The 26,225-nt window shown below is 34.7% G+C and overlaps 1 protein-coding gene across 1 annotated transcript; it reads left to right on the top strand.

The window, feature by feature from the left end:
• Positions 1 to 23,475: 23,475 nt before the first annotated feature.
• LOC111159224 (nucleosome assembly protein 1 like 3) lies at positions 23,476 to 25,697 on the top strand. The gene is given in 2 exon segments (XM_022521666.1): positions 23,476 to 24,034; positions 24,037 to 25,697. Coding segments are annotated over 2 exon segments (1,389 nt in total). The 5' UTR covers positions 23,476 to 23,481; the 3' UTR covers positions 24,873 to 25,697.
• The last annotated feature ends 528 nt before the right edge of the window (positions 25,698 to 26,225 follow it).

Below are 26,225 nucleotides of genomic sequence, written 5' to 3'. Positions count from 1 at the left end.
ATTTCACAAATCAACATCAATTGACAGAGTGGATTACTCCCTTCTCCTTGAAACATTTTGACTTTAGTTGGTTTCCTGGATTAAACACACTTTTGGTTTTCCTCTCACATTCTAGCTGCTCCTTCCCTGTTTCCTTTTCAGGTTCTTTCACACTGGTCAAAAATAAATTAAAAATAATATTTGTTAAAGTTTGTGCACTAAACTGGTAGTAAGTTTTAGGTTGCAGAACAAAAATTAAATTAAAAAATATGTAATAACCAAATTTGAAAGGTATGCTGATGAAAACAAAAGGTTATTTTATTCAGGCAAAGTAATAATCCTCCTTAAAAGGTTATGATTAGGGGGGCACCTGGGTGGCTCAGTGGGTTAAGCCGCTGCCTTCGGCTCAGGTCATGATCCCAGGGTCCTGGGATCGAGTCCCACGTCGGGCTCTCTGCTTAGCAGGGAGCCTGCTTCCCTTCCTCTCTCTCTGCCTGCCTCTGCCTACTTGTGATCTCTCTCTGTCAAATAAATAAATAAAATCTTTTAAAAAAAAGGTTATGATTAGCACTTTCTCACCATTATAATTATTTAATCAATTGTAAATAACTACTATAAGTAACTACAAATTGATCACATTTTCCTACCTATAACTGGTCATCTAATGTATTCTTCCTCATTGCTTAAATTCCTCTAGCCTCAATGGAATCATTGTTCTGAGACTCAATTTCCTTAAACAAATTCTATTCCACCATCTGGGCTCCTAATTTTATATCTCTATAGTGCTTTCAAATTTACAGAGTAAATTAATAAAAGAAATATGAGAGTAAATTTTATGAAATAATTTGACAATCTAAAACAATCTATGGAATAAATATCCATATCTCTAAATACTTCGTGACCAAATTGGACAAATATAAACACTTCTGATAGCAACAAACAGATATTACTCTAAGACTATAACTCAAACTGGGATACTAGGATCCATGGGGTTCTCCAAGATACTCCCAGGGGGTCTACAAGTTTCTCATTTTTCCAACTATGTTATTTGTATGAGGCCTTATTTTCTTCATATACTTCAACCAAAACATCATATCACAAGAGATTAAATGTAGAAACATATGAGAATTATTAAGTTAGCATTAAACAGATTGGAGGGGGAGATGAACCATGAGAGACTATGGACTCTGAAAAACAATCTGAGGGTTTTGAAGGGGTTGGGAGTCAGAAGTTGGGCCAGCCTGGTGGGGGGTATTGTGGAGGGCACATATTGCATGGAGCTCTGGGTGTGGTGCATAAACAATGAATTCTAGTACACTGAAAAGTAATTTAAAAAATTTAAAAAATTTTAAAAATGTAAAATAATACATCCTGCTCACTAAATACTTTTAATTTGGAAGCTATAATTACATTTCAGAAAATGTTATTCAGTTTAAATGCAATGACCTTATTAACTCCTATATTCAAATGAGTTAATAAACATTTTAAACATTTCTCAGTTTTCACTTTTTATACCTTAAAGATCAATAACTATTATTTATCAGATATTATTTACCACATAAACAAATGCTCTTTGGGGTCCTCAGCAATTTATAATGAAGTAAAGGAATCCTGAAACACAAAACATCAAGAGCCATTGCTGTGAGAAAATGTTTCTCAGAGTATGTGCACTGACTATTTGTATCATAGCCATCTAGGGATACTTATTTAAAATATAGATTTCTGGGGGCACCTGGATGGCTTGGTGGGTTAAGCCTCTGCCTTCAGTTCAGGTCATGATCTCAGGGTCCCAGGATCGAGCCCTTCATGGCTCAGAAGGGAGCCTGTTTCCCCCTCTCTCTGCCTGCCTCTCTGCCTACTTGTGATCTCTCTCTCTGTCAAATAAATAAATAAAGTCTTTTATATATATATATATATATATATATATATATATATTTCTGGGCATCAGAAATTCAGGGGTCATGAACTTGTATTCTGACATATCCCTCAGGTGACTCTTATACATACTAATATTAGAAAATTCTAATAAAGAGGTATATTGACTTTGGAGTCTGATGGATTCAAACCCTAGTTGTGCTGCTTCCTTGTTATAATCCTAGGGTATAAAACCCTTCACTGATTACCTAACCTTACTTTCCCCTCCCTCCATCTCCTGAATCCTCTTCCAACTGCATGTCCTCAATTAAATAGTTCCTCATTTCCAGAGGAAGCTCCAAAATTTCTATGTAACAGGAGTTTAGAAGCAGCAATCATCTATATCTTAGAAAGGTAGGGGCTTAAAGTTGCACTTCCACAGGAAGCACATTACTTTTATATAGTGGTTTAAGCCTCTGCCTTCGGCTCAGGTCATGATCCCAGGGTCCTAGGATTGAGCCCTGCATCAGGCTCTTTGCTCAACAGGGAGCCTGCTTCCCCCTCTCTCTCTGCCTGCCTCTCTGCCTGCTTGTGATCTCTGTCTGTCAAATAAATAAATAAAAATCTTTAAAAAAATAAAAAAAGAAACTGTAAAAATAAGGAAATTGGCACATTCTGTATCACTACCTAGTTGTTTTATTGATTGCAAATGGATATCATCCATGTAACCTTCCACATAATATTTGCTTCCTTCTGTGTAGACACTATTTACTATTCGATCAGTATTCTAGTAGTACCACGATTAGGGACATTAATTCAAACTAACTACAGTTATAAGATAATGACATATAAAATAATATGTCCATCTATCAGTTTATAATGAGAAATACTATAAACACAGGGATATTCAGTTTTATAACAAACATATTCTGAATTTCTCAGATAAAACACATACAAAAATTATAATGGGAAATTACCATGGTGAGCCAGGAATCACTAGAAAAGTAGTCAGTAGATATTCTTAATGACTACTGCTTCAAAATTTAATTTGATCTGCTTACCCATCTCCACCATTGGGTTGGGGACTAGAAAATTCCAATCTGATAATTAGGACATTTCCTTTCCTACACAGCTGGAGACTCACAATTAGCTCTACAATTTTTCCTAATATAGTAATTTTCTTTCTGGTTATTCAATTTCCTGTTAAATGATTAGATTTGGCCTTTTCAATTTATCATCACATTCTATGAATGCCTCCTTGAAACTCAAACAAAACTTCTGGCATTTCCAAATCAAATTATCTACTCACCAGCAGTTCCTTTGTATAATTTTGCAAGTGGCTTATCTTACTGTGGCTTTTCACTTTTCTTAATTTCACTTTGAAATTCTAACACCATTGTACTGATTTTATAAGACACTTGGAATTTCAAAAATATAAACAATAAATTTGTAAAGAGCTCTTAAGAATATTCAGTATGTTATCATACTATATTATAATGTTAAAAGCATCAGGGCAGAAGTTTTACATTATAACTCTTATATCATGGTAATTGGAGAATATTTTTGAAACTTTCTCCTGTGTTAAAAGGCACTGTACAAAGAAGGCAAATAAGCCTATGAAAAGATGTCCAACAACGTTTGCCACCAGAGAAATGTAAATTAAAACAGCAATGAAATATCACTTCACACCTATTAGAATTTCCCAGATATAGAACACTGACAACACAAAACATTGGTAAGGATGTGGATCAACAAGAACTCCATACATTGCTGGTGGAAATGCAAAATGGTAAGCCACTTGGGAAGACAGTTTGACAATTTCTTACAAAACTAAATATACTCTTACCATATGATTTAGCAACTGTGCTCCTTGTTATATATCTTTAAAAAGTTTAAAATTTATGTCTGCACAGATACCTGCACACAGATGTTTATAACAGCTTTATTTATAACTGGCCAAACTTGAAAGCAATGAAGAGATCCTTCAGTATGTGAATGGATAAATAAAGTGTACATCCAGATATTGGAATACTACTCAGCACTAAAAAAAAATAGCTATCAAGGCATGAAAAGACATGAAGGAAATATAAATGCATATTACTAAGGGAAATAAGCCAATCTGAAGAGGCTGTATGCTGTACAATACTAACTATAAGACATTCTGAAAAAGATAAAACTATTGAGTCAATAAAAATATCAGAGTTTTCCTGTGGTGGGGTGTTAAAAAGGCAGAGCACAGAGGATTTTTAGGGCAGTGAAAAGACAGTGACAGTGGATACATGTCATTACACATTTGTTCAAACCCATAAACATCAAGAGAAAAACCTAATGTAAACTACAGACTTTGGATAATTATGATGTGTCAGTATAGGTTCATCCTTGGTTAAAAAAAAATACCATTCTGGTGAGTGATGTAGATAATGGGGAGGCTATGCAGGTGTGGAGGGCAAAGGATATATGTGAAATCTTTGTACCTCCCTCTTAAGTCTGTTGTGGAGCTAAAATTGCTCTAAAAAACTAGTCTTAAAAAGACATTCCAAACAAAATTACCAAAAATAATAAACATGCTGTATAATTGTTCTCAAAAGATGTTTCCATTTCCATCTTTCTTCATTTCTACTCATTTCTTTCCATCCTTCACCTTCTAAAGATAATGAGGTAATCCCTGTTCTGCCAACCCAATGCAATTATTCTACTCACTCTTTCCCTCTTAGTGGACATCCCAGTGCAGCAAGATCCTCTCCTAGAAGACCAGAGCAGGCCTCTACCACAGGACTTTTGGAGTCCTAAGGTTTAGAGTTTTAAAAGGCAGCAGGCTTGGTTGGGATAGAGGCCAAAGTGCGATGCATTGCCCCAGGCAGACAAGCAGCCTGGAGACAGCTTAAAAACAGAGATCTGAAAAATGCTTGAGTCATAAAAGGGGAAATTATTCACTCCTCTGGGAGTGCTTACCTGAGAGCTTTAGCCACAGAGACCACACTCTGGGGACAAAGGAACTGGCTGACACCATTTCCATATACCCACCCCCCGCATATACCAGGTTTAGTAAGTGGTACAGAGCCTATACTTGATTTAGTTAGTGGTACAGAGCCTACACTTGCCTAACCTGCTTATACCAAATCTGGCCCTCCTGCACTTTGCCGGTACTGCTTTTTTCAGGCAAGTGTGCCTGAGTCCCAATGCAGTGGGCCCTTTTGCCAGAAGATAGTAGAAACCACTGGATGCCCTTTGTCTCCCAGACAGAGAGTTCTGCAGGACATCAGTCCTAGTGGAAATAGCATCAGGTCTCACTTAACAAGCAGACCAGGAAACAACTAGATGAAACTGGCCATACTCTAGCCAAGGTCCAAACACTGCCCTCTTCAGGCAAGGAGATTCTGCAGACAAATGACCTGAGGAAAAGAGTAGCCAAAAATACAGCAGCAGATTGACCACAAGGATGGAACGAACAGAGGAACATAGTGATATAGAAGATAGAATAATGGAAAATACTGATGCTGAACAAAAGAGAAAAAGAATTATGCAACAGGAGAATAGATGTAGGGAACTTAGTATTCCATCAAACATAACATTCCTATCATAGGAGTTCCAGAAGAAGAGAGAGAAAAGAGGCAGAAGTTTATTTGAGGATATAATAGCTAAAAACTTGCCTAATCTATGGAAGGAAAGAGATATGCAAATCCAGGAGGCACAAAGAACTCCCACTGAAATCAACAAAAAGAGGCCAATGCCAAGACATATCATAGTTAAACTGGCAAAATACAATGATAAAGAAAAAATTCTAAAAGCAGCAGGACTAAAGAAGTGCAAGATATAAAATCAATTTACAGAAATCTATTACATTTATATACACCAATAGTGAAGCAGTAGAAAGAAAAATCAAGGAATCAATACCATTTATAATTAAATTGAAAGCCATAAAATACCTAAGAATAAACCTAACCAAAGAGGTAAAACATCTGTACTCTGAAAACTATAGAACACTCAAGAAAGAAATTGAGAAAGACACAAAGAAATGGAAAAATGTTCTATGCTCATTGGATTGGAAGTACAAATATTGTTAAAATGTCTATATTACCCAAAGCAATCTACACATTCAAAGCAATCCCTATCAAAATAAAATCAATAATCAACCTACATATTCAAAGCAATCCCTATCAAAATAAAATCAACATTTTTTATGGAGTTAGAAGAAATAATCCTAAAATTTGTATGGAATAAAATAAAAAGCCCAAATAGCCAAAGGAATGTTGAAAAAGAAAATTAAAGCTGGTGGTATCAGAATTCTAGACTTGAAGCTATATTACAACGCTGTAATCATTGAGATGGTATGGTCCCGGCACAAAAAACAGACACATAGATCAATGTAACAGAATAGAGACCCCAGAAATGGACTCTCAACTCTATGTTCAACTAATCTTCAACAAATAAGGAAAGCATATCCAATGGAAAAAAGACAGTCTCTTCAATAAATGGTGCTGGGGAAATCGGTGCATGTGACAGCCACATGCAGAAGAATGGGACTGGATCACTTTCTTATACAATACACAAGAATAAACTCAAAATTGATGAAAGACTTAAATGTGAGGAAGAAATCCATCAAAATCCTTGAAGAGAACACAGGCAGCAATCTCTGACTTCAACCACAGCAACTTCTGGCTAGACATATCTCCAAAAGGATGGGAAACAAAGGCAAAAATGAACCATTGGGATTTCATCAAGATGAAAAGTTTTTGTAGACAAAAGAAAGAGTTGACAAAATCAAAAGACAACGGACAGAATGGGAGAAGGTATTTGCAAATGTCTTATCAGATAAAGGGCTGGTATCCAAAATTTATAAAGAACTTACAAACTCAACACTCAAAGAACAAATAATCCAGTCAAGAAATGGGCAGAAGACATGAACAGACATTTCTCCAAAAAAAGACACAAATGACCAACAGACACATGAAAAAATTCTCAACATCACTCAGCATCAGAAAAATACAAATCAAAACCACAATGAGATAACACCTCACACCAGTCAGAATGGCTAAAATTAACAAGTCAGGAAACAACATGTTGGGGAGGATGTAGAGAAAGGGGAACCCTCATACACTGCCGGTGGGAATGCAAGCTGGTAGAGCCACTCTGGAAAACAGTATGGAGGTTCTTCAAAAAGTTAAAAGTAGAGCTACCCTGCCCTACTAGGTATTTACCCCAAAGATCCAAATATAGTGATCTGTACCTGTATCCTGTATGCCAATGTTTATAGCAACAATGTCTATAATAGCCAAACTATGGAAAGAGCCCAGATGTCTACTGATAGATGGATAAAGAAGAGTTGGTACACACACACACACACACACACACACACACACAGGAATATTAGTCAGCCATAAAAAATGAAATCTTGCCATTTCTAACAATGTAGATAGAATTAGAGTGTATTATGCTAAGTGAAATAAGTCAATCAGAGAAAGACAATTATCATATGATTTCACTCATATGTGGAATTTAAGAAACAAAACAGAGGAGCATAGAGGAAGGGAGGAAAAAAATAAGACAAAATCAGAGGAGGAGACAATCCAAAAGAGGCTCTTAACTATAGGAAAGAAACTGAGGATTGCTGGAAGGGAAGGAGGTGGGGGATGGGATAAAAAGGTACTAGGCATTAAAGAGGGCATGTGATGAATGAGCGCTGGGTGTTATATACAACTGATCAATCACTGAATTCTACCTCTGAAACTAAAAATACACTATATGTTAATTAACTGTATGTAAATAATAAAAAAGATAGCCTATACATAAAATGTGGAGGAGGGAGCAAGAAAGGAACTTTTTAAAAAAATGTGTTTGAAGTTAAATGACCATTAAATTAATATAGACAGTTATATACTTAGGAAGTTGTTATGAATCTCATGCAAGCAACAAACCCAAAACCTATAGTACATGCACAAAAAAATAAAGAGAAAAAAGCCAAACATAACACTACAGAAACTCATTAATCACAAAGAGAGCAAGAGAAGAAAATGAATATAGTAGAACTACAAAACAACCAGAACACAAATAACAAATTAATAATTATTTTAAATGTAAATACCTCAAATGCTCCAATCAAAAGACATAGGATGACAAAGTAAATAAAAAAGCAAGACCCATCTGTGTGCTGCCTACAACAGACTCACCTCAGACCTAAAGACACAGACAGACAGAAAATGAAAGGATGGAAAGATATTTACCATGCTAATGGAAGCCAAAGATAAGAATAAAGCTGGAGTAGCAATACTTAGATCAGACAAAACAGACTTAAAATAACACTAAGAGAGAAAGAAGAACAATATATAAATAAAAGGATCAATCCAAATAGAGGATAGAAAAATTGTAAATATCTATGAACCCAACATTGGAGCACCTACATACATAAAACAAATATTAACAAACAGAGAGAAATTGATGGTAATACAATAATAGTAGGGGACTTTAACACTCATTTACATCAATGGATAAATCACCCAAGCAGAAACTCAAAAAGTAAGCAGTGGCTTTGAATGAAACATTAGAAAAGATGTACATAACAGATATATACAGAACATTCCATCCCAATACAACAAACTACACATTCTTTTTAAATGTACAGGGATCATTTTCCAGAATAGATAACATGTTAGTCACAAGACAAACCTCAATAAAAATAGGACTATTGATATCATACTAACCACAATGGTACGAAGCTAAAAATAAATCGCAAGAAAAAAAAATGGAAAAAAGTGATACTAAACAATCAATGGACCAATAAACAATCAAAGAAGAAATAAAAGAAATACATGGAGGCAAATGAAAACACAGTGCTCCAAAAACTTTGGGACACAGCAAAAGCAGTTCTAAGAAGGAAATAAATATGCATACAGCCCTACCTCAAAAAAAAAGATAAAGCTCAAATAAATAATCTAAATTTACACTTAAAGAAGAAGAACAATCAAAGTCCAAGGTGAATACAAGGAAGGAAAAAAAAACAAAACAGAAAACAAAACAAAACAATGAACCCAAGAGCTGGTTCTTTGAAAAAATAAACAAAATTGAAAAATCAATAAACCTTTAGCCAGACTCAGCCACAAAAAATAGAAAGGGCCTAAATAAATAAAATCAGAAATGAGAGGAAAGAAGTAACAAGTGACATCACAAAAATAAAAGGATTATAAGAGAATACTACAAAATATTTTATGCCAATAAATTAGACAACCTGGAAGAAATGGATAAATTCCTTATAACATATAAATTACCAAAACTGAAACAGGAATAGAAAACTTGAAAAGACTGATAAACAGCAAAGAAATTTAATCAGTAATCAAAAATCTCCCAACAAACAAAAGTTCAGGGCCAGATGGCTTCACAGGAAAATTCTACCAAACACATAAAGAAGAGTGAATACTTATCCTCCTTAAACTATTCCAAAAAATGGAAAGAAAGGAAACCTTCCAAATACATTCTATGATGCCAGCACTATATCAAAACCAGGCATATACCACAGTTGTATTATATGGACTATCATAATATTAATTAATTAATAATAAACAAATAAATGAACAATTTAAAAAAAGAAAATTAAGGTCAATATGCCTGATAAACATATATGCAAAAATCCTAAAAAAATATTGGCAAATCAAATCCGACAATACATTGAAAAGATTATTCACCATGATCAAGTGAGATTTATTCTGGGTATGCAAGGATGATTCAATATTCACAAATCAATCAACATGACATACCACATCAACAAAACAAAGGATAAAATCATATGGTCAGCTAAATAGATGCAGAAAAAGCATCTGACAAAACACCACACCCATTCACAATAAAAAATCTTATTAAAGTGTGTTCAGAGGGAAAATACTACAATAATAAAGCTGTATATAAAAACTCACAGCTAATATCAATGGTGAAATTGAGAGCTTTTCTTTAAAGATCAGGAACTAGACAAGAATGTCCACTTTATACCACTTTTATTCACCCTAGTACTGGAAATCTTAGTCACAGCAATCATACGAGAAAAAGAAATAAGAGGCATTCATAACGGGAAAGAAGTTAAAATGTCACTATTTGTGGATGACAGACTCAATCAAAAAACGACTAGACGTGGGGCACCTGGGTGGCTCAGTGGGTTAAGCCTCTGCCTACGGCTCAGGTCATGATCTCAGGGTCCTGGAATCATTGGGCTCTCTGGTCAGCAGGAAGCCTGCTTCCCCCTCAACCCCCGCCTGCCTCTCTGCCTAATTGTGATCTCTGACTGTCAAAAAAAAAAAAAAAATCTTAAAAAAAAGACTAGAAGTAATAAATGAATTCAGTAAAATTGGAGGATACAAAGTTAATATCCAGAAATCAGTAGAGTTTTATACCCTAATAATGAAGTAGCAGAAAGAGAAATTAAGGAAAAACTCCATTTTCAATTGCACCAAAAACAAAATCCCTAGGAATAAACTTAATCATGGAGGTAAAAGACCTGTACTTTGAAAAATATAAAGTAACAATGAAGGAAATTAAGGACAATACAAACAAATGGAAAGATACTCCATGCTCAAAGTTTGGAGCATTAATATTGTTAAAATGTCCCTACTACCAAAAGAAATCTACAGTCTCAATGCAATCTCTATTGAAATACCAACGACATCTTTCACAAAACCAGAACAAATAATACTAAAATTTGTATGAAACCACAAAAGAGCCTAAGTTGCCAAAGCAATCTTGAGAAAGAAAAACAAAGTTGGAGACATCACAATTTCAGACTTCAAGATAAACCACAAAGGTGTAATAATCAAAACAATATGGCAACTGTATAAAATTAGACACATAGATCAATGGAACAGGATGGAGGGCCCATAAATAAACTCACACTTATATGGCCAATTAATGTATGAAAAAGATTCAAGAATATATAATGAGGAAAAGACAGTCTCTTCAATAAATTGTATTGGGAAAACTGGCCAGTTACACTCAAAAGAATAAAACCGGATCACTTTCTTACACCATACGCAAAAATAAACTCAAAAGGGATTAAAGACCTAAATGTGAGATATGAAACCATAAAATTCTGAAGATAAAATATTGACCGTAATCTCTTGGATGTCAGCCTTAGCAACATATTTATGGATATGTTCTCCTCAGGTAAGGGAAACAAAAGCAAAAATAAACTATTGGGACTACATCAAAATCAAAAAGCTTTTGCATAGGGGTACCTTGGTGGCTCAGTCGGTTAATGTCTGCCTTCAGCTTAGGTTATGATCCCGAGGTCCTGGGATCAAGTCCTGCATTGGGTTCCCTGCTCTGTGGGAAATCTGCTTGTCCCTCTCCAACTCCCCCTGCTTATGTTTCCTCTCTCTGTCAAATAAACAAATAAATCTCTAAAAAATATGTTAAGCCTTGTTGCCTTAAATTTTTCTTTACAAATTTTAGTTAAAAAATAATATATTCTCATTGTTTAAAATCTCAAAAAGTGTTGAAGAATGGAAAATAAAAAGTTAAAAGTTTCCCTTTCACCTGATTGCATTAATTTGTTGCATATATTTTCAGACATTTTTCTATGAACATGAAATCATAGACACATGCACACTCCATATATATATCTATATATCTATATATATATATATAATCTTTTCATACGTACTTTTTTATATGGATGAGATCATACTGAAGATATTGTTTTACAGTCTGCCTTCTTTATCTGTCACTCTACTATGGACATCATTTGTACATATTTAGAACCAGCCCTTTTGGCAGATGTGTTCTCAAGCTCTGGTTTCTGGCATTTTCCCAATCACTTAAATGTCTCAATAACTGCCTTTTGTGTAAAAAAACATTAAAAATAAAAATAAAACAAGCAAGAAAAAAAAAAAAAACAAAAAGAAACCCAAAATAAAAAAAAAATTATTTCCCAAGGAAAAGTGTGTTTCAAATAATTAAGAAATTAAGGAATTTGTTTTTTTTAAATATACTAAAAGAAAGGAAAATTCAGTGTGACATGTTGATAATTCAGATAACAAAGCTCAATTTAGATAACAAAGCTCTGATAACAAAAACAAAAATTAAGCTGGTTCTCTGAGTAGGCTTATCTTTTACTTTTTTAATTTAAATTCAATTAGCCAACACATCATTAGTTTCAGATGTAGTGTTCGATAATTCATCAGTTGCATGTAACACCCTACTTTACTATGGTAAAAACTCAACATGAGATCTAGCCTCTTAAACTTTAAGTGTACTATTAATAAATATTGTTGACTACAGGTACAATGTACAATAGATCCTTAGGACTTACTCATTTTACTTAACTGAAATTTTTGAGTATCAATTTTTATGATATTTACTATGCAATTTATTGAAAGGCGATGTCCTGATATTTTGATATATATTTATCTTTAAATGCCTATTATTTTTAAAGCAATTTTCAGATAATTATTGTCTAGAAATCTTGTCTTATGGAGTAATATGCTAATTAAAGGGGTTGAACAATTTAATATTAAATATAGATCTTCATTATCTTCTAGAATTTTTCTTCAGAAGACTCTGCATGGTCTCTAGCTATTAATAAAATATGTGACATACTTCTATTTAGAAATTGATTGCAAAAACATGAACTCTTTAAATCCTAAAAATTTAATCAAACTGATATTGTTTGCTACATAGCAGTTATACCAGTATATTAGACACATTTAGGGGACAATTGTTATATAAAAGAGGGTGTAATTAAAGGTTAAAACTTATTTCTACTTCAGCAGCAAGTGGGAACAGTTCTACTATCAGGAAGTCAGGTCATTAGTTCAAAAAACATACAAAATGTAAGGTAGGCTGAGTAAATAGCCCTAAAGGAAATGAAGAGTTAAAGAACTATATTCCATTGTGTAAGTGTTCTTGGATAAGATAAGTTTAGTAAGAAATTTAGAATTTGCTGAGACTCACCATGGTCTAAGCTGTATTACGTTATTTAAAACTCATTGTGGGGCGCCTGGGTGGCTCAGTGGGTTAAGCCGCTGCCTTCGGCTCAGGTCATGATCCCAGGGTCCTGGGATTGAGTCCCGTGTCGGGCTCGCTGCTCAGCAGGGAGCCTGCTTCCCTTCCTCTCTCTTTTCCTGCCTCTCTGCCTACTTGTGATCTCTCTCTGTCAAATAAATAAATAAAATCTTTAAAAAAAATAAATAAAAATAAAACTCATTGTGACTGTAGGAGGTAGGTACTATTATCTTGATTTTACAGATGAGGAACTTCAGGCAAAGGGAGTTGAGAAATTTGCCCAAGGTCACCAGAAAGTAAAAGATAGAGCTTATACATCAAAAACTAATGATTTATTGTATGGTGACTAACATAACATAATAAAAAAATACAGCTTATAATATATACACAGGTCTGTTTCCAAATACTGGAGTATTACTAAAATGTGGATTATAGAAGGCATATGATAAGCATTTTCAGGAAGATTTTTCAAAGAACTGTGTATAGTGTATATCAGAAGTTGGAAACAGCTTGGAGGTTGCTACAAGTAAAGGGAGCATGTAGTCTAATAATTTATATAAGTCTGTCTTTTTTTAAGGTTTTTTAAAAATTCATTTATATGAGAGAGAGAGAACATGAAAGGGGAGAAAGTCAGAGGGAGAAGCAGTTTCCGGTCGAGCTGGGAGCCCCATGTGGGACTCCATCCCGAGACTCTGGGATCATGACCTGAGCCCAAGGCAGTTGCCTAACCAACTGAGTCACCAGGTGCACTATATAATTTTGTCTTTATGTCATTTTTAACCTTTATTGCAGAGAAGGCTAGACACATTTTAATGATGTCAGATAAGGAAATTGTGTTAATTAGAGCATTTGGCTACTTCTAACCAGAGAATGCTTGGGTTTTTTTAGGTAGATAAACACTGGTTATAAAAGGAAACAGACAAACCTGCTCATATTATGATTTTGAATTGTTGGTTGCATCTTTTTTAAAAGAGTCACTAAAACAAAGTAATGAATCTGGAGAATTTACAGCTCCATTTCTTATTCCTTTCTCTGTATTAAACAGATTTTTTGATGGTAACTAAAAGCAGCAATGATTTAATGAGATACTCTGCTTATTTTTTCCTTTGTAGTCAGTAATAATGCAATTTCCTTGCTTCTCTTTCATTGCTGAGTTAATGAACAATGAAGTATTACTTATCATTGCCTTGAAAGTGAAACATTAGGCTTTATTACATGCTTATCATACAATTAAATTGAAAATCCTGCCACAGTGGAAAATAACTAAACCAAGGATATCAGTTCTCACTTTAACAATAAAATGTAACTTTGGGTCACATGGCAAATTCAACTTATTTTCTAAGTTGAAGGGAATGGTGTACATATAGAACACAATTTAAGCTGATTAAAGTCATTAGCTTTGCCTGTGGATCATACTTATTGAACTGAGATAGGAATCCCTATGTGGCTCTGTGAAGTGTATAATAATAATAAACAACACTTACTGAGACTTTATGCATCTACTAAACGATTTATATAATCCCCTTAATTTTTATATAACAACCAATAGGGCAGTTCCTATCATTACCCTCTTTTTATAGATAAAGAAACTGAGAATTAGAGATGTGTGACTTCTTCTCCAGAGCCACACGGTCAGTAAGTGAAAGAATTTAAACCTATGCAAGTACAGCCCCAGAGCCTGTGGTGTTGCCTGAAATATGGAAATGGATTGGATCATCATAACACATCTTCCTGGGTGTCAGTTTTACTAAAGGGCAGGAAATTTTGTCTTACATAAAAACTAATGTCAATAAATTATAGAATACACATCAAATATTGAAAATAAGTTTATAGTTAAAATGTATAGATTTCAAGAGAGTTTCCTGCTTTCGAAGGGTAGCTTCAGGTCATACCTTCAGGCTCGTCAAAGTACAGGTTCCTCTGCCATAAGGAGTACTTAAATGGTAAAATCCCTAGGATAATTTTCATTTAATTATGGACTGGATACATTGGCACCTCCCAGTGTTTGGTTGTTAACCAAATAAAGCTGTTAGGCATGCTAGAACCAATGAAAACCATCTTGTTTGTTAAATTAGCTTGTTCTAGTATACTTTGTCAGTTCAAGACAACACTCATGTATAAATCAGAGGAACTTGAGGACTAGTGCCCCTAAAGGTACTCACATCATAAAAACAACTACTACCAGAGGAACAGAAAAGTAGCCACAGTTATCACTTAAATAAATCCAGATTAAGCATCTCTGTTGAAGAGTTCATTCATTTTTGTTCACTAAAGATGGCACAGTAAGAATTTAACACCTGGAATCAAACCATCTGGTTTTACATCTGGGCTCTTCTGATTATAAACCATGTGACTTTGGGCAAGTTATTCACTTAAAATCTTAGTTTTTTCATTAAGGACATTAAGGATGATATGAAGATAGTATGAGGATAATAATGAACCCCTCAATGTGTTCATTAGAATGAAAGAGTAAAAGTAAAGTACTTGATTCAGTGTCTGATACATTGAAAATTATGAAGTTAGCTATTATTCAGTGACAACTATGAGCACTTACTACATAATTCTTAGGATAATTATCCATTATTAGAGGACCTTTCTTTACTCTTTAATCTGCCCCTAAGCCAAAATCATTAACATTGGTAAAAATGACTTTGAATACATAATAATGTTTGTAAATGTGTTGCTTGTAGTGACAAACACTTAATAACACAGAGAATGTCTATCCAATAGGGAAGGCCTCAGTTTCCCAGTCTATATAAGGATATTGGACTAAAAGATCTCTAAAATCCCTTCCACCTCCAACAAGGACAATACTTTGACACAGCTATTACGTAGGCTTGAGATCCTACTCTAAGCAAAAGGGAATAAAAGAAAAATCTAAGGCATTTGGTGGGTATTTAAAATTAAGTCACAATGCATAGCACTCTACGTTTAATGAACACAATAAAAGTAAAAAAAAAATGTTATTAATACCAAGAACAGAAGTCACTAACACATTGGTAATTACTTTATTATATTTTTAGGTATATGTAGTTAATTGTATACAAATTTTATACTCTTAACCTTTATAATAGAATAAAAAATAAATGGCATAAAAATAAACATGAGATATGTTTGAGGTTGAGATAAAGAAGATTATATAATTTAGGACTGTCAGGAAGTTTAAAAGTTCTCAAGAAAGAAAGGAGGCTGTGTATGGCATAAAAATTAATACTTGGTTTGGAATTTTATTTGTGTTGTGCTGATTTTTTTTTTTACCTTTGAAATAACAGAAGATATTCTGTAGGCAGATAATGCCAACCAGGATAAGTGGCTATTTGACCTTAGAACTATCAAGATCTAGTACTATTAGTAATATGAAAAGTAGCAAACAATATTGAATTTTAGTTCTATGTGCCATTCTTAGCCCCATTTTAGAGAGGGAGAACAGAGGTAAGAAAAGTGAGGTAGGGGCACCTGGGTGGCTCAGTGGGTTAAGCCTCTGCTTACCGCTCAGGTCATGATCTCAGGGTCCTGGGATCCAGTCCGGCATCAGACTCCTTGCTGAGCGGGGAGCCTGCTTCCCCTTCTGCCTCTGGAGCTCCCCCTGCTTGTGCTCTCTCTCCTTCTCTCACTCTGTCAAATAAATAAATGCTTTAAAAAAAAAAAAGAAAAAAAAAAGTTAGGTAGCTTGCCCACTATCTAATGCAACTAGCAAAGAGAAAAGAACAGAATTCAAGCCCAGCAATTCTGACTCTAGAACCTACACTAAAAATCAGGTCATAATGTCTTAGTAAGGAAATCAAATGCTAAGACTTGTTAATTATTGGGATTCTCCTCTTTTATACTCTAAGAAAGGGTTTTGTGAATTGTGTGTATGTTGTTTGATATAAAAATGGCCATCAACTCTGAAGAGCTGTGGGATATGTATTTGTTGCACTAAATCAAATTAATTAAATATATATTGGTATTCTGAAAAAATTTGGCAGAGAACGTCCATTTGGGCTTTTTCTATATTGTCCATATGTAATGCAAAATTTAGAAATAGTTACTGTAATCATATACACATGCATGGATACTGGTCACATTTAAGTTCTTTAAAATTTTCCCTCCTTTTTAGAAGAGTTAAATAAAATGCTCCCACACCTGTAATTAAAAAAAAAAATGTTTGGTTTACTTGAATTTTAATGTAAGAATTCTTCAAATAAGTACCATGGGCAAAAGATTTCTGAACACCCTCGTAAAAGTGTTCCTCTGCAATGTGGATTTACATTTTTGAACATGTATGCTATTTTTAAGTTTAAAACTAGCATTAGAACAAATATCCAAATTAGTAACTGATTTTCCTTTTCTGTCATTGCATTAATTGTAACTGCCTTTATTATTTGTAACTTTATTTATTATTTGACAGAGACACAGCTAAAGATGGAACACAAGCAGTGGGAGTGGGAGAGGGAGAAGCAGGCTTTCTGCTGAGCAGGGAGCCTGATACAGGGCTCATCCCAGTACCCCAGCATCATGACCTGAGCTGAAGGCAGATGCTTAATGACTGAGCCAACTAGGTGCCCTGTAACTGCCCTTTACAACACCATGAAGTAAGGCTATCATGCCAGAAATGTAAATCACAAATATTTTCTTTAAAACTCAAATGTTATAGCTATATACCATATTCTATTCATTTGTGTGTATCCTTATTTTAGGAATGAGTATTGAATGAGATAATGTTGTTTTGAAACTCACAGTATGAAATAATAACCAATATATGAAATTTGAAACTCATAATATGAAATAATAAACAATTATTTATGACAATTCTGTCTTTTAATCATAATTTACTAACACCTTGAAAATGCTTTCTACACATTGTAGTAAACTGGTTTCTCTTATCACAGGTGAGAAAAACAAAGGAATTATTTATGCTCCTGAATAATGCTAGCTACCACTCCTGTGGCTGGGCTGTAGATAGCCACACACTGGCAATTCCACAAAAACAGAAAAGCATTTGTGTTTCTTGTTTTGATTTGTCTTCTGGGTTACCAGTGCTGTTATTTTCCTTTTCTCTCAGATATCTGAGAGCAAAAATGAAAGGCCAAGGATGAAGATCCAGCTATTTAACTGTCTCCACTATAATTAAATTCTGTTATCCCACAATTTGTTTCTCATTCCCTCCCAAAAATATCTAAGAAATGTTTACAATTTAGGCAATTAAAATAAATACACAATAGAAGAGAATAGAGAGGCCAACACATATATGGACAACTAATATTTGATGAAGGTACAAAGGTAATTCAGTAGAGAAATGTCCCCAATGCTGGGACAATTTGATACCTAATTTCAATCTATATTTTATACCAGGTACAAAAATAGGTCAGATCTAAATGTGAAATATCAAAGTATAAAACTTCCAAAAAAGCATAGAAGAATATCTTCCTGATTTGGGTTTTTGATCTTGGGCTAGGCAAAGATTTCTTAGAGATGACACCAAAAACATGGTTCATAAAAGAAACAAAGATGATAAATTGGAATGCATCAAAATGACAGACTTCTTTTTTCTGAAAAATAAATCTATGAAAGACACTATTAAGAGGATAAAAAGAAAATACACAGATTAGGAGAAAATACTTGGAGAATTTACATCTGCTAAGGACATGTATCCACATTATATAACAAATTCTCAAGACTCAATCATAAGACCAGAACCCAATAGGAAAATGGGCAAAATATGAATAGACAGTTCACCAAAGAAGATATGTGGATGGTAAGTCACTACAAAAAATCATATAATTATATAATTAAATGCACCCTCAGTCAGTAGGGAAATGCAAAGTAAAACCAAAATGAAATACTACTTCATACCTATCAAAATGGCTAAATTTAAAAAGAATGACCATACCAAGTGTTGGTGTTCCTAGTAGGAATGCAAAATTGTACAACCACTTTGGAAAACAGTTAATTCTTAAAAAGTTAAATATACACATAGCATGTGATTCATCAATTTATTTATATAACATCCCAGAAAATGCAAACTAGTCTATAGAAACAGAGAACAGATTAGTACTTGCCTAGGTAGGAACAAGGACAGGCATAATGAAACTTTTGGGGGTGATAAAAATTTTCATTATCTTGACTGTGGGTGATGAGTTCACAATATAAAGATTTATTAAAACATCACATTGTGTACTTTATGTACAGTTGTATCTATTGTACTTAAATAAAATTATTTTTTAAAAAGAATTAACTTGTGTTTTCAGATAAAATCTGTCTAGATGAATAATAACAACAAAAAAGAAAAAAAGTAACTCCACAAATAAATGAAATTGCAATGCTTGGCGTCTTAAATATCTGTAACAGAGATAATGCTATAGCACTTACTGCATATTACGTATATGTGTTTACGTATACCAGGGCTGGTAGTTGGGATTGTGTATATGTTCATAACAGGGAAGGTATAAACAGATATCTAAGAGCTATGGTCAGCCTGAATATACCAATAGATTCTGTGTTAAGCATCATCTCATTACAAGTATGAACATTTGACCCCCAAAAAGAATATCATAAAATAATGAAACAGAGAACATATCACTATGCAAATAAATTAAAGATGGCCTTATGAAGAATAATAAGCATGTTATATGCTAGAATACTTACAAAAATATTCACAGTAGAAAATATATAATGAATTAATTAAATGTGTTATATAAAGAAAACACTTATGTTCTTTTAGGAAACTGCCATAATAAAATTAAGTTAACTAATAGACCAAGAAAAGCCACAAAAATGAAAGTACATTACAAGAACCTAAGGTAGCACATACACATCAAAAGTAGAGCACTATGGTTAGAAGCCACCTATAGTCTTTGGCTTGGGAAAAAGGACAACCCGAAAAATCAAAATAGTTCATTAATATCTGTATTTGAGGTTGTTTTTACAAGGTTTTTTTCTGTTTTTATTCTCCTTGTATCATGCCAAACTTCATTGTTTCATTATGATTAAGTACTAATCCCTGAAAAGTATTGTTTAGGTGACAATTTAAATTGAAATTAGGTAATTTATAATGAAGGCTGCAGTTAAGATGTATTTTCCAATGTTATAAGTCAGAAAGATGTATTTTCTAAAGGAGTCATAGTTGACTTAAATCAAGGCCAAAATTATTTTTCTGTAGGATTTCACCACTGATTAATTTCTTTCTTAATTCAGTGGAAAAGCAAGCAAAGGATATAAATAGGCAATTCTCAAATGGATAACAAAAATATGAAAAGACATCCAATCTTATTGCTAACCGAAGAAATACAAATACATAATGTTAAGACATTAATTTGGGGATGTTCATTAAAGATGTGAATAGTGATTACCTCTCAATGTGTTGTTAGTTTTCTATTTTAAAATTATTTTCTATTTTAAAATTAGATGTTGATCATTATGCCTGATTTGGATTTTAATATATTATCTAACTTTTTTCAATGCATATCATTTTCACAAAATATGTTATTAAAAAACAGCCAATACCTCATTAGTTTTTTGTAGAAGAGTTAAGGCCAGTGGATCAGAAAACAAAATTTAGAAATGGAACCAAGCAGTTTAGTTAATATGGTAAAGGTGGTATTTCAAATAAGTGTGAGACAGAGAGATTATCAAATAAACAGTATAAAAAATTAGCTAGCTAATAAAAATATATTTTAAAAAATATCTGGGGGCGCTTGGGTGGCTCAGTGGGTTAAAGCCTCTGCCTTCGGCTCAGGTCATGATCCCAGGGTCCTGGACTCGAGCCCCACATCGGGCTCTCTGCTTGGCGGGAAGCCTGCTTCCTCCTCTCTCTCTGCCTGCCTCTCTGCCTACTTGTGATCTCCATCTCTCAAATAAATAAATAAAATCTTTAAAAAAAAATTTGAAAAAAAAATTAAAAAAAATAAAAAATATCTGAATCCTTAACTCATTACTTACTCCAAAACACTAATTCCTGATGGTAGAAAATTTAACATGTAAATGAAACCACCATAGTGCTATCAAAATATAAGAGCATTAATTACAAAAAGGATATCTATCGTTTCAAATGAAAATAATAAGTTGCAGAATAATATTCATGGCATAACACCACTGATTTAATCATTGTTTCCATAGTATATGTTTTGACTAAAATTATGAAATGAAAGAATAGACACTCAGTCAAGTTTTATTCATCATTATACTACCATCCTCTACCACATGTGCCTGACACATGGCAGGCACAAAGACATATTAATTAAATGATTAGATAAATGAACTCTTATGCATTGTTGGTGGAACTATAAATTGTGATAACTTTTCTGGGGAGAAGTTTGGCAATATGTGTCAAAGAATTAAATGAACACACAATTTTTTCCAGCACTCCTATTTCTAGGAATTCATCTTATGATTAATCTTCACAAATCCATATAGTGGGTATCCAGGGCTAATTTTTTTTTAACAGGAAAAAAAAAAGCATATGCTAGTGGAGAAATGGTGTGGAAAGGAGCTGCTCTACAACAGTAATCTAGTTAAATATGTTAAGTCAAATATTCCCATGAAATATGCATCTATTTTTTAAAATTAGATGTTGATCATGTACCATGTAAATATAGCCACAACTGATAAATGAGCAGATTACAAAACATAATGTGTTTTATATCGATAACAGTGTATATAAATAGGCAGGTGTGTCGCTGTACAAAGACATTTCTAGAAGGAAATTCATCAAAATGCTAGCAATGGTTATCATTCGATTGTTAATATTATGTATTTTTACCATCATTGGAATTTTCTCTATGTTTTTTCTTTCCAATGTTTATATACCTTGAAAATCAGAAATAATAAAAGTAAATTTATTTCCAAAATTGAAAAGTGTTCCTTAACTTTTTAAAAATATATGACTAAATGACAAAGCATAAATTCTATAATAAAAAGGTAACACAAAGATTAATCTAAACTTTAATATTTTTACTCATTTGAAGTGATAATTCATGTTTTATATTTTAATTTACTACTTGTAGTCTATGAACAGATTTAGACACTGAATGTGATTTATTAGGTTATTTTCTACATTAGTATATCAAATCACCCAAATATGGGTTTTTTTTTCTTCCACAGAAATATCAGGCTATCTTCCAACTAAGTCTTTAAAAGACTGTAATATATCCTGTGAATTTTTATCCAAATATAGATAGGTAATTCTTGTCATTCATAAAAATGGGCTAAATATATTTCTTACCTTTAATGAAAAGTAAACACTGGTCTTTTGGATTGTACCAATGGAGGTGTTCTGTAGCAGAAATGAATCCTGTAAATAAAAATAACAGATACCTGTTTTTAATCTTCATTTTACAAAAGTTTATTAACATATCACTGGATTTGTAAATCATACGTTAGTGTGGCTGGAATATTACAATGTTAGAAGAAAACTGGTGGCAGTTGACGTTGTAAAGCATACCCTGAGAGAGGATGCACTTTTCATCAGCCCAAATTCCCCCTCCCATCTGGCTGTTCATGGAATTGAAAACTGCGGCTCAGAAATATAGAGAAAACCGTCTGCTTTTAAATAATATTACCTAATATTTTGAATGCCCTTGTATTTCATCTACAAGTTTCTTGCAAGCATTGAGAACAGCTAGTGGCAAGTCAGTAGCAAGGTTGGGGTATATTATATGCCAGTTTAAAAAGAAAAATATAGCAAAAATGGTGTAACTGACTCACGGCAACATGGGTTCACAAACCTTGTAGATGGATATAAACCAGGCTTGCCAAACACCACAGATAGTACTTATTAAAACTGATACGTGGACACATTATGCCTGCTTTCTAGCCCCTTCCCCCTTTGCCAGTAAATGACTCCCTTTTTTTTTTTCTCCAGTGTAAAAATACACGCCCAAGGGTATTTAGATAAAGAGATTTTTTGGAAAAAATCATAGTCACACTACCCAATGATGCCATTTGGAGTATTTTCATCCAATTTTTTTAAAAACAGATTTTTGTCAAAAGGATTCTGACAAACCAAACGGGATTTCAGGATGAGATGATGGGAGAAGGATACCCCTCTTCCCTTGTTAGGAACGATGGCTAGTATTTTTACCTCATATCTAAGCTTGTTTTTGAATTATATAACTATAAAGACAGAATTTTGAGGGGAAATAAACGTCTTCCAAGGGTGTGTGCCTCAGCTACCAAGGAGCATCTGGGAAGGTGGGAGGGGCCTGAAGGGCGGCGGGTGCTTTTGGTTTTTCATTAGGCTTAGAGAATGTCAATCAAGCTTGCCCAGCAAATTAGGCGCGAGCTAACTGCACACTGGGAACTAAAATAAGGGCAGTTCTGACTGCAAGGGGTGGGGGCTTGCGATCTAAAGCCTGGAGAGATCTTGGGGTCTTACACTGCGCCATTAGGCTGCGGCACGCATTGTTTGGACGCAGGTACAGTGAGAGGCCCTGCCGCCGCGGCTCTCGCCCAGGCCTCGATTGCTGCTTCCACCTCTGCGCGGTCGCGGCAGCCTAGCCCAGCCCAGCCCAGCCCAGCCCAGCCCCGCCCTGCGCTACTGCTACCTTCGCTGCTGCTACCTTCGCTGCTGCAACCTCCTCAGCCCCGGCCTCCGCCACTACCCAAGCATCCGTGAGTCATTTTCTGCCCATCTCCGAGCGCGCGGTCTCAGTGGTAGTCACCACATTAAGAGGTTTCCAGGGTTGCAAAATGGCAGAAGCGGATCTTAACATGGTCTCAGAACCAGCCGCCCAAGGGGTTGCTGAAGAGAAGATGGCTAGCTCGTCTAGTGATTCTGGGGAAGAATCTGACAGCAGTAGCTCTAGCAGCAGCACTAGTTGCAGCAGCAGTAGCCGCAGCCGCTTATATAGAAAAAAGAGGGTATCTGAACCTTCCAGAAGAGCACGGCGGACTCCGTTGGGTAAAAGTTTCGTGGATCGGCTGCCTCAAGCAGTTAGAAATCGTGTGCAGGCGCTCAGAAATATTCAAGATGAATGTGACAAGGTAGACATCCTGTTTTTAGAGGCAATTCACGATCTCGAAAGAAAATATGCCGAACTCAATAAGCCTCTGTACGATCGGCGATTTCAAATAATCAATGCAGAATATGAACCTGCAGAAGAAGAATATGAATGGAATTCAGAGGATGAGGCGTTCAGCAGTGATGAGGAGGTGCAGGAAGACATTAGTGAAATGCCTGCCTTAGAGGGTGACGGAGAAGATGATGACCTTAAAGAAAAACCTGAGGTAAACGCTGAAGAAAAAAGGTTCAAAAAGGAATTCCTGAGGCAAAGGCTGAAGAAAATGCAGAGTCTAAAGATTTTCTGGGGGTAAAGCCTGAAATGAAAGAAGAGCCTAAGGCAGAAGATAAAGAACAGCCTAAAGTAGCCGAGGCTAAAGCAAAGGCTGCTGGAATAGAGGCTCCTAAAAGAATTCCTGAGGTCAGGCCCAAAGAAAGAGCGAATCTTAAAAGAGCTCGTAAAGGAAAGCCTAAAAAAGAAGATCCTAAAGGCATTCCTGACTACTGGCTGACTGTGTTAAAGAATGTTGACAAGCTTGGGCCCATGATTCAGAAGTATGATGCCCCTATTTTGAAATTCTTGTCAGATATTAGCCTAAAGTTCTCGAAACCTGGCCAGCCTATAAGCTACACGTTTGAATTTTATTTTCTACCCAATCCATACTTCAGAAATGAGATGCTGACCAAGACATATATAATAAAATCAAAACCAGATCACAATGATCCCTTCTTCTCTTGGGGATGGGAAATCCAAGATTGCAGAGGCTGTAAGATAGACTGGAAAAGAGGAAAGGATGTTACCGTGACAACCACCCAGAGTCGCACAACGGCAACTGGAGAAATTGAAATTCAGCCAAGAGTGGTTCCTAATGCATCATTCTTCAATTTCTTTAGCCCTCCTGAGATTCCTAAGATTGGAAAGCTGGAACCACGAGAAGATGCTATACTGGGTGAGGACTTTGAAATTGGTCAAATTTTACATGATAACGTCATCCTGAAATCAATCTATTACTATACAGGAGAAGTCAAAGGTACCTATGATGATGGTAAATGTTACGGAAACAGAAAATATCGAAAATAAAAAAGAGGTTGCCTGAAAGAATTTTCAAGCCTCTCAAAACGTCAAGCAGCAGTGAAGCAGGTTTATATAGCCTCAGGCAAGATGGGAGGACTGCTGTATAACCTCAACACTAGCATTCCTTACAGTCTTGTGTTTTAATATTTTCTTGGTAGTCTAAAAAATTGTCTTTCAGTGTCCAAGTATCAGTATCTAGCCTGTTGCAGTGTAATATTCTTCAAAATATGTAAATGCTGTCAGTTACCTAAAGCATGCTCCTTTGGTGCTATAGAGTTTTGTTTTTGCAAAGTCCTTTAGTTATGTTCCTATTAGAACGTAGCTGTGAAAACTGTCATGTCAATTGAGACAAATATTTGCTTGAAAAAAAAAGAGTTCCTGAAATACCAATGCAAGTGTTTTTTTTTCCCAGCCCAGAAAACTAAACGTTTAAATCTGCTTGCACTAGCTGTGCCTTCATTACTTTGCTATAGATATACAGTACTTACATTAACTAGAACAGCTGAACCATGAAATTTGACTGCTTGAAAAAAGATTAGCATAAATTTAAGAATGTCCATCAAGACCATATATAATACTATGGCGTTTATTTGTGTGACATAGTGGTCTATAAATTAATAATAACAAAGTTATTGTTTACCACTGAAGGGTTAATATGACAGTATTTTTTAAAAGTTTCCTCATCTTATACTGTGTAATTGTAAACTAAAGTTACTAACCACATTTTCTTTGTAATATGTTGTATTTTTTCTTTCACTGAGATGATCACTTTATATCATTTGATATTTTTTTCATGTTGTTCTATTGCATCCTAAAATAAATGCCAAATAAAGTGTATCATGCTATAAAAATCTAACATTTTTCCTAATTATAAAAAATGTGGGTCTTCTAGAAAAAGTAGAAAATACTGAAGAAAAGAAAATTTAAAAAGAATGTATAACTATTATTAACATTCTGATATGTTTCCCAGATCTTTGCTCTTCTTTGCATAATACACATTCCAGTGATTGGAGAGAAAGAGAACAGGGGAGGAAGGCTAAGGGAGAGGAGAAGGGGGGAGAGAGGGGGAAGTAAAAGAAGGAAAAAGGAGAGGAGGAAGGTGAGAAGGAGGATGGAAGGAGAGTGGGTGGAAGGGAGGGGAAAGGGAAAGAGAGTAGGGGAGGAAGGGAAAGGGCAGGAGGAGAAGGAAGGGAAAGGAAGGAGGGTGGGGAGTGGAAGGGATAGGAGGGAGTGGGGATAGGCAGAAGGGGGAAGAGGGAAGTAGCACCTCACCCAGAAAGGACATCTGTATAAGCTGTTGCTTTCACTTCCAAGAGTAGGATGGGTAAATGACATACACCCCCAGATGTGGCTTTTTTT

Source organism: Enhydra lutris, unplaced genomic scaffold (assembly GCF_002288905.1).
Source record: "Enhydra lutris kenyoni isolate GAN:26980312 unplaced genomic scaffold, ASM228890v2 scaffoldscaffold67, whole genome shotgun sequence".
NCBI lineage: Eukaryota > Metazoa > Chordata > Mammalia > Carnivora > Mustelidae > Enhydra > Enhydra lutris.
Note: the sequence above shows the minus strand (reverse complement) of the source record. Positions and strands in the feature narration are given on the sequence as shown.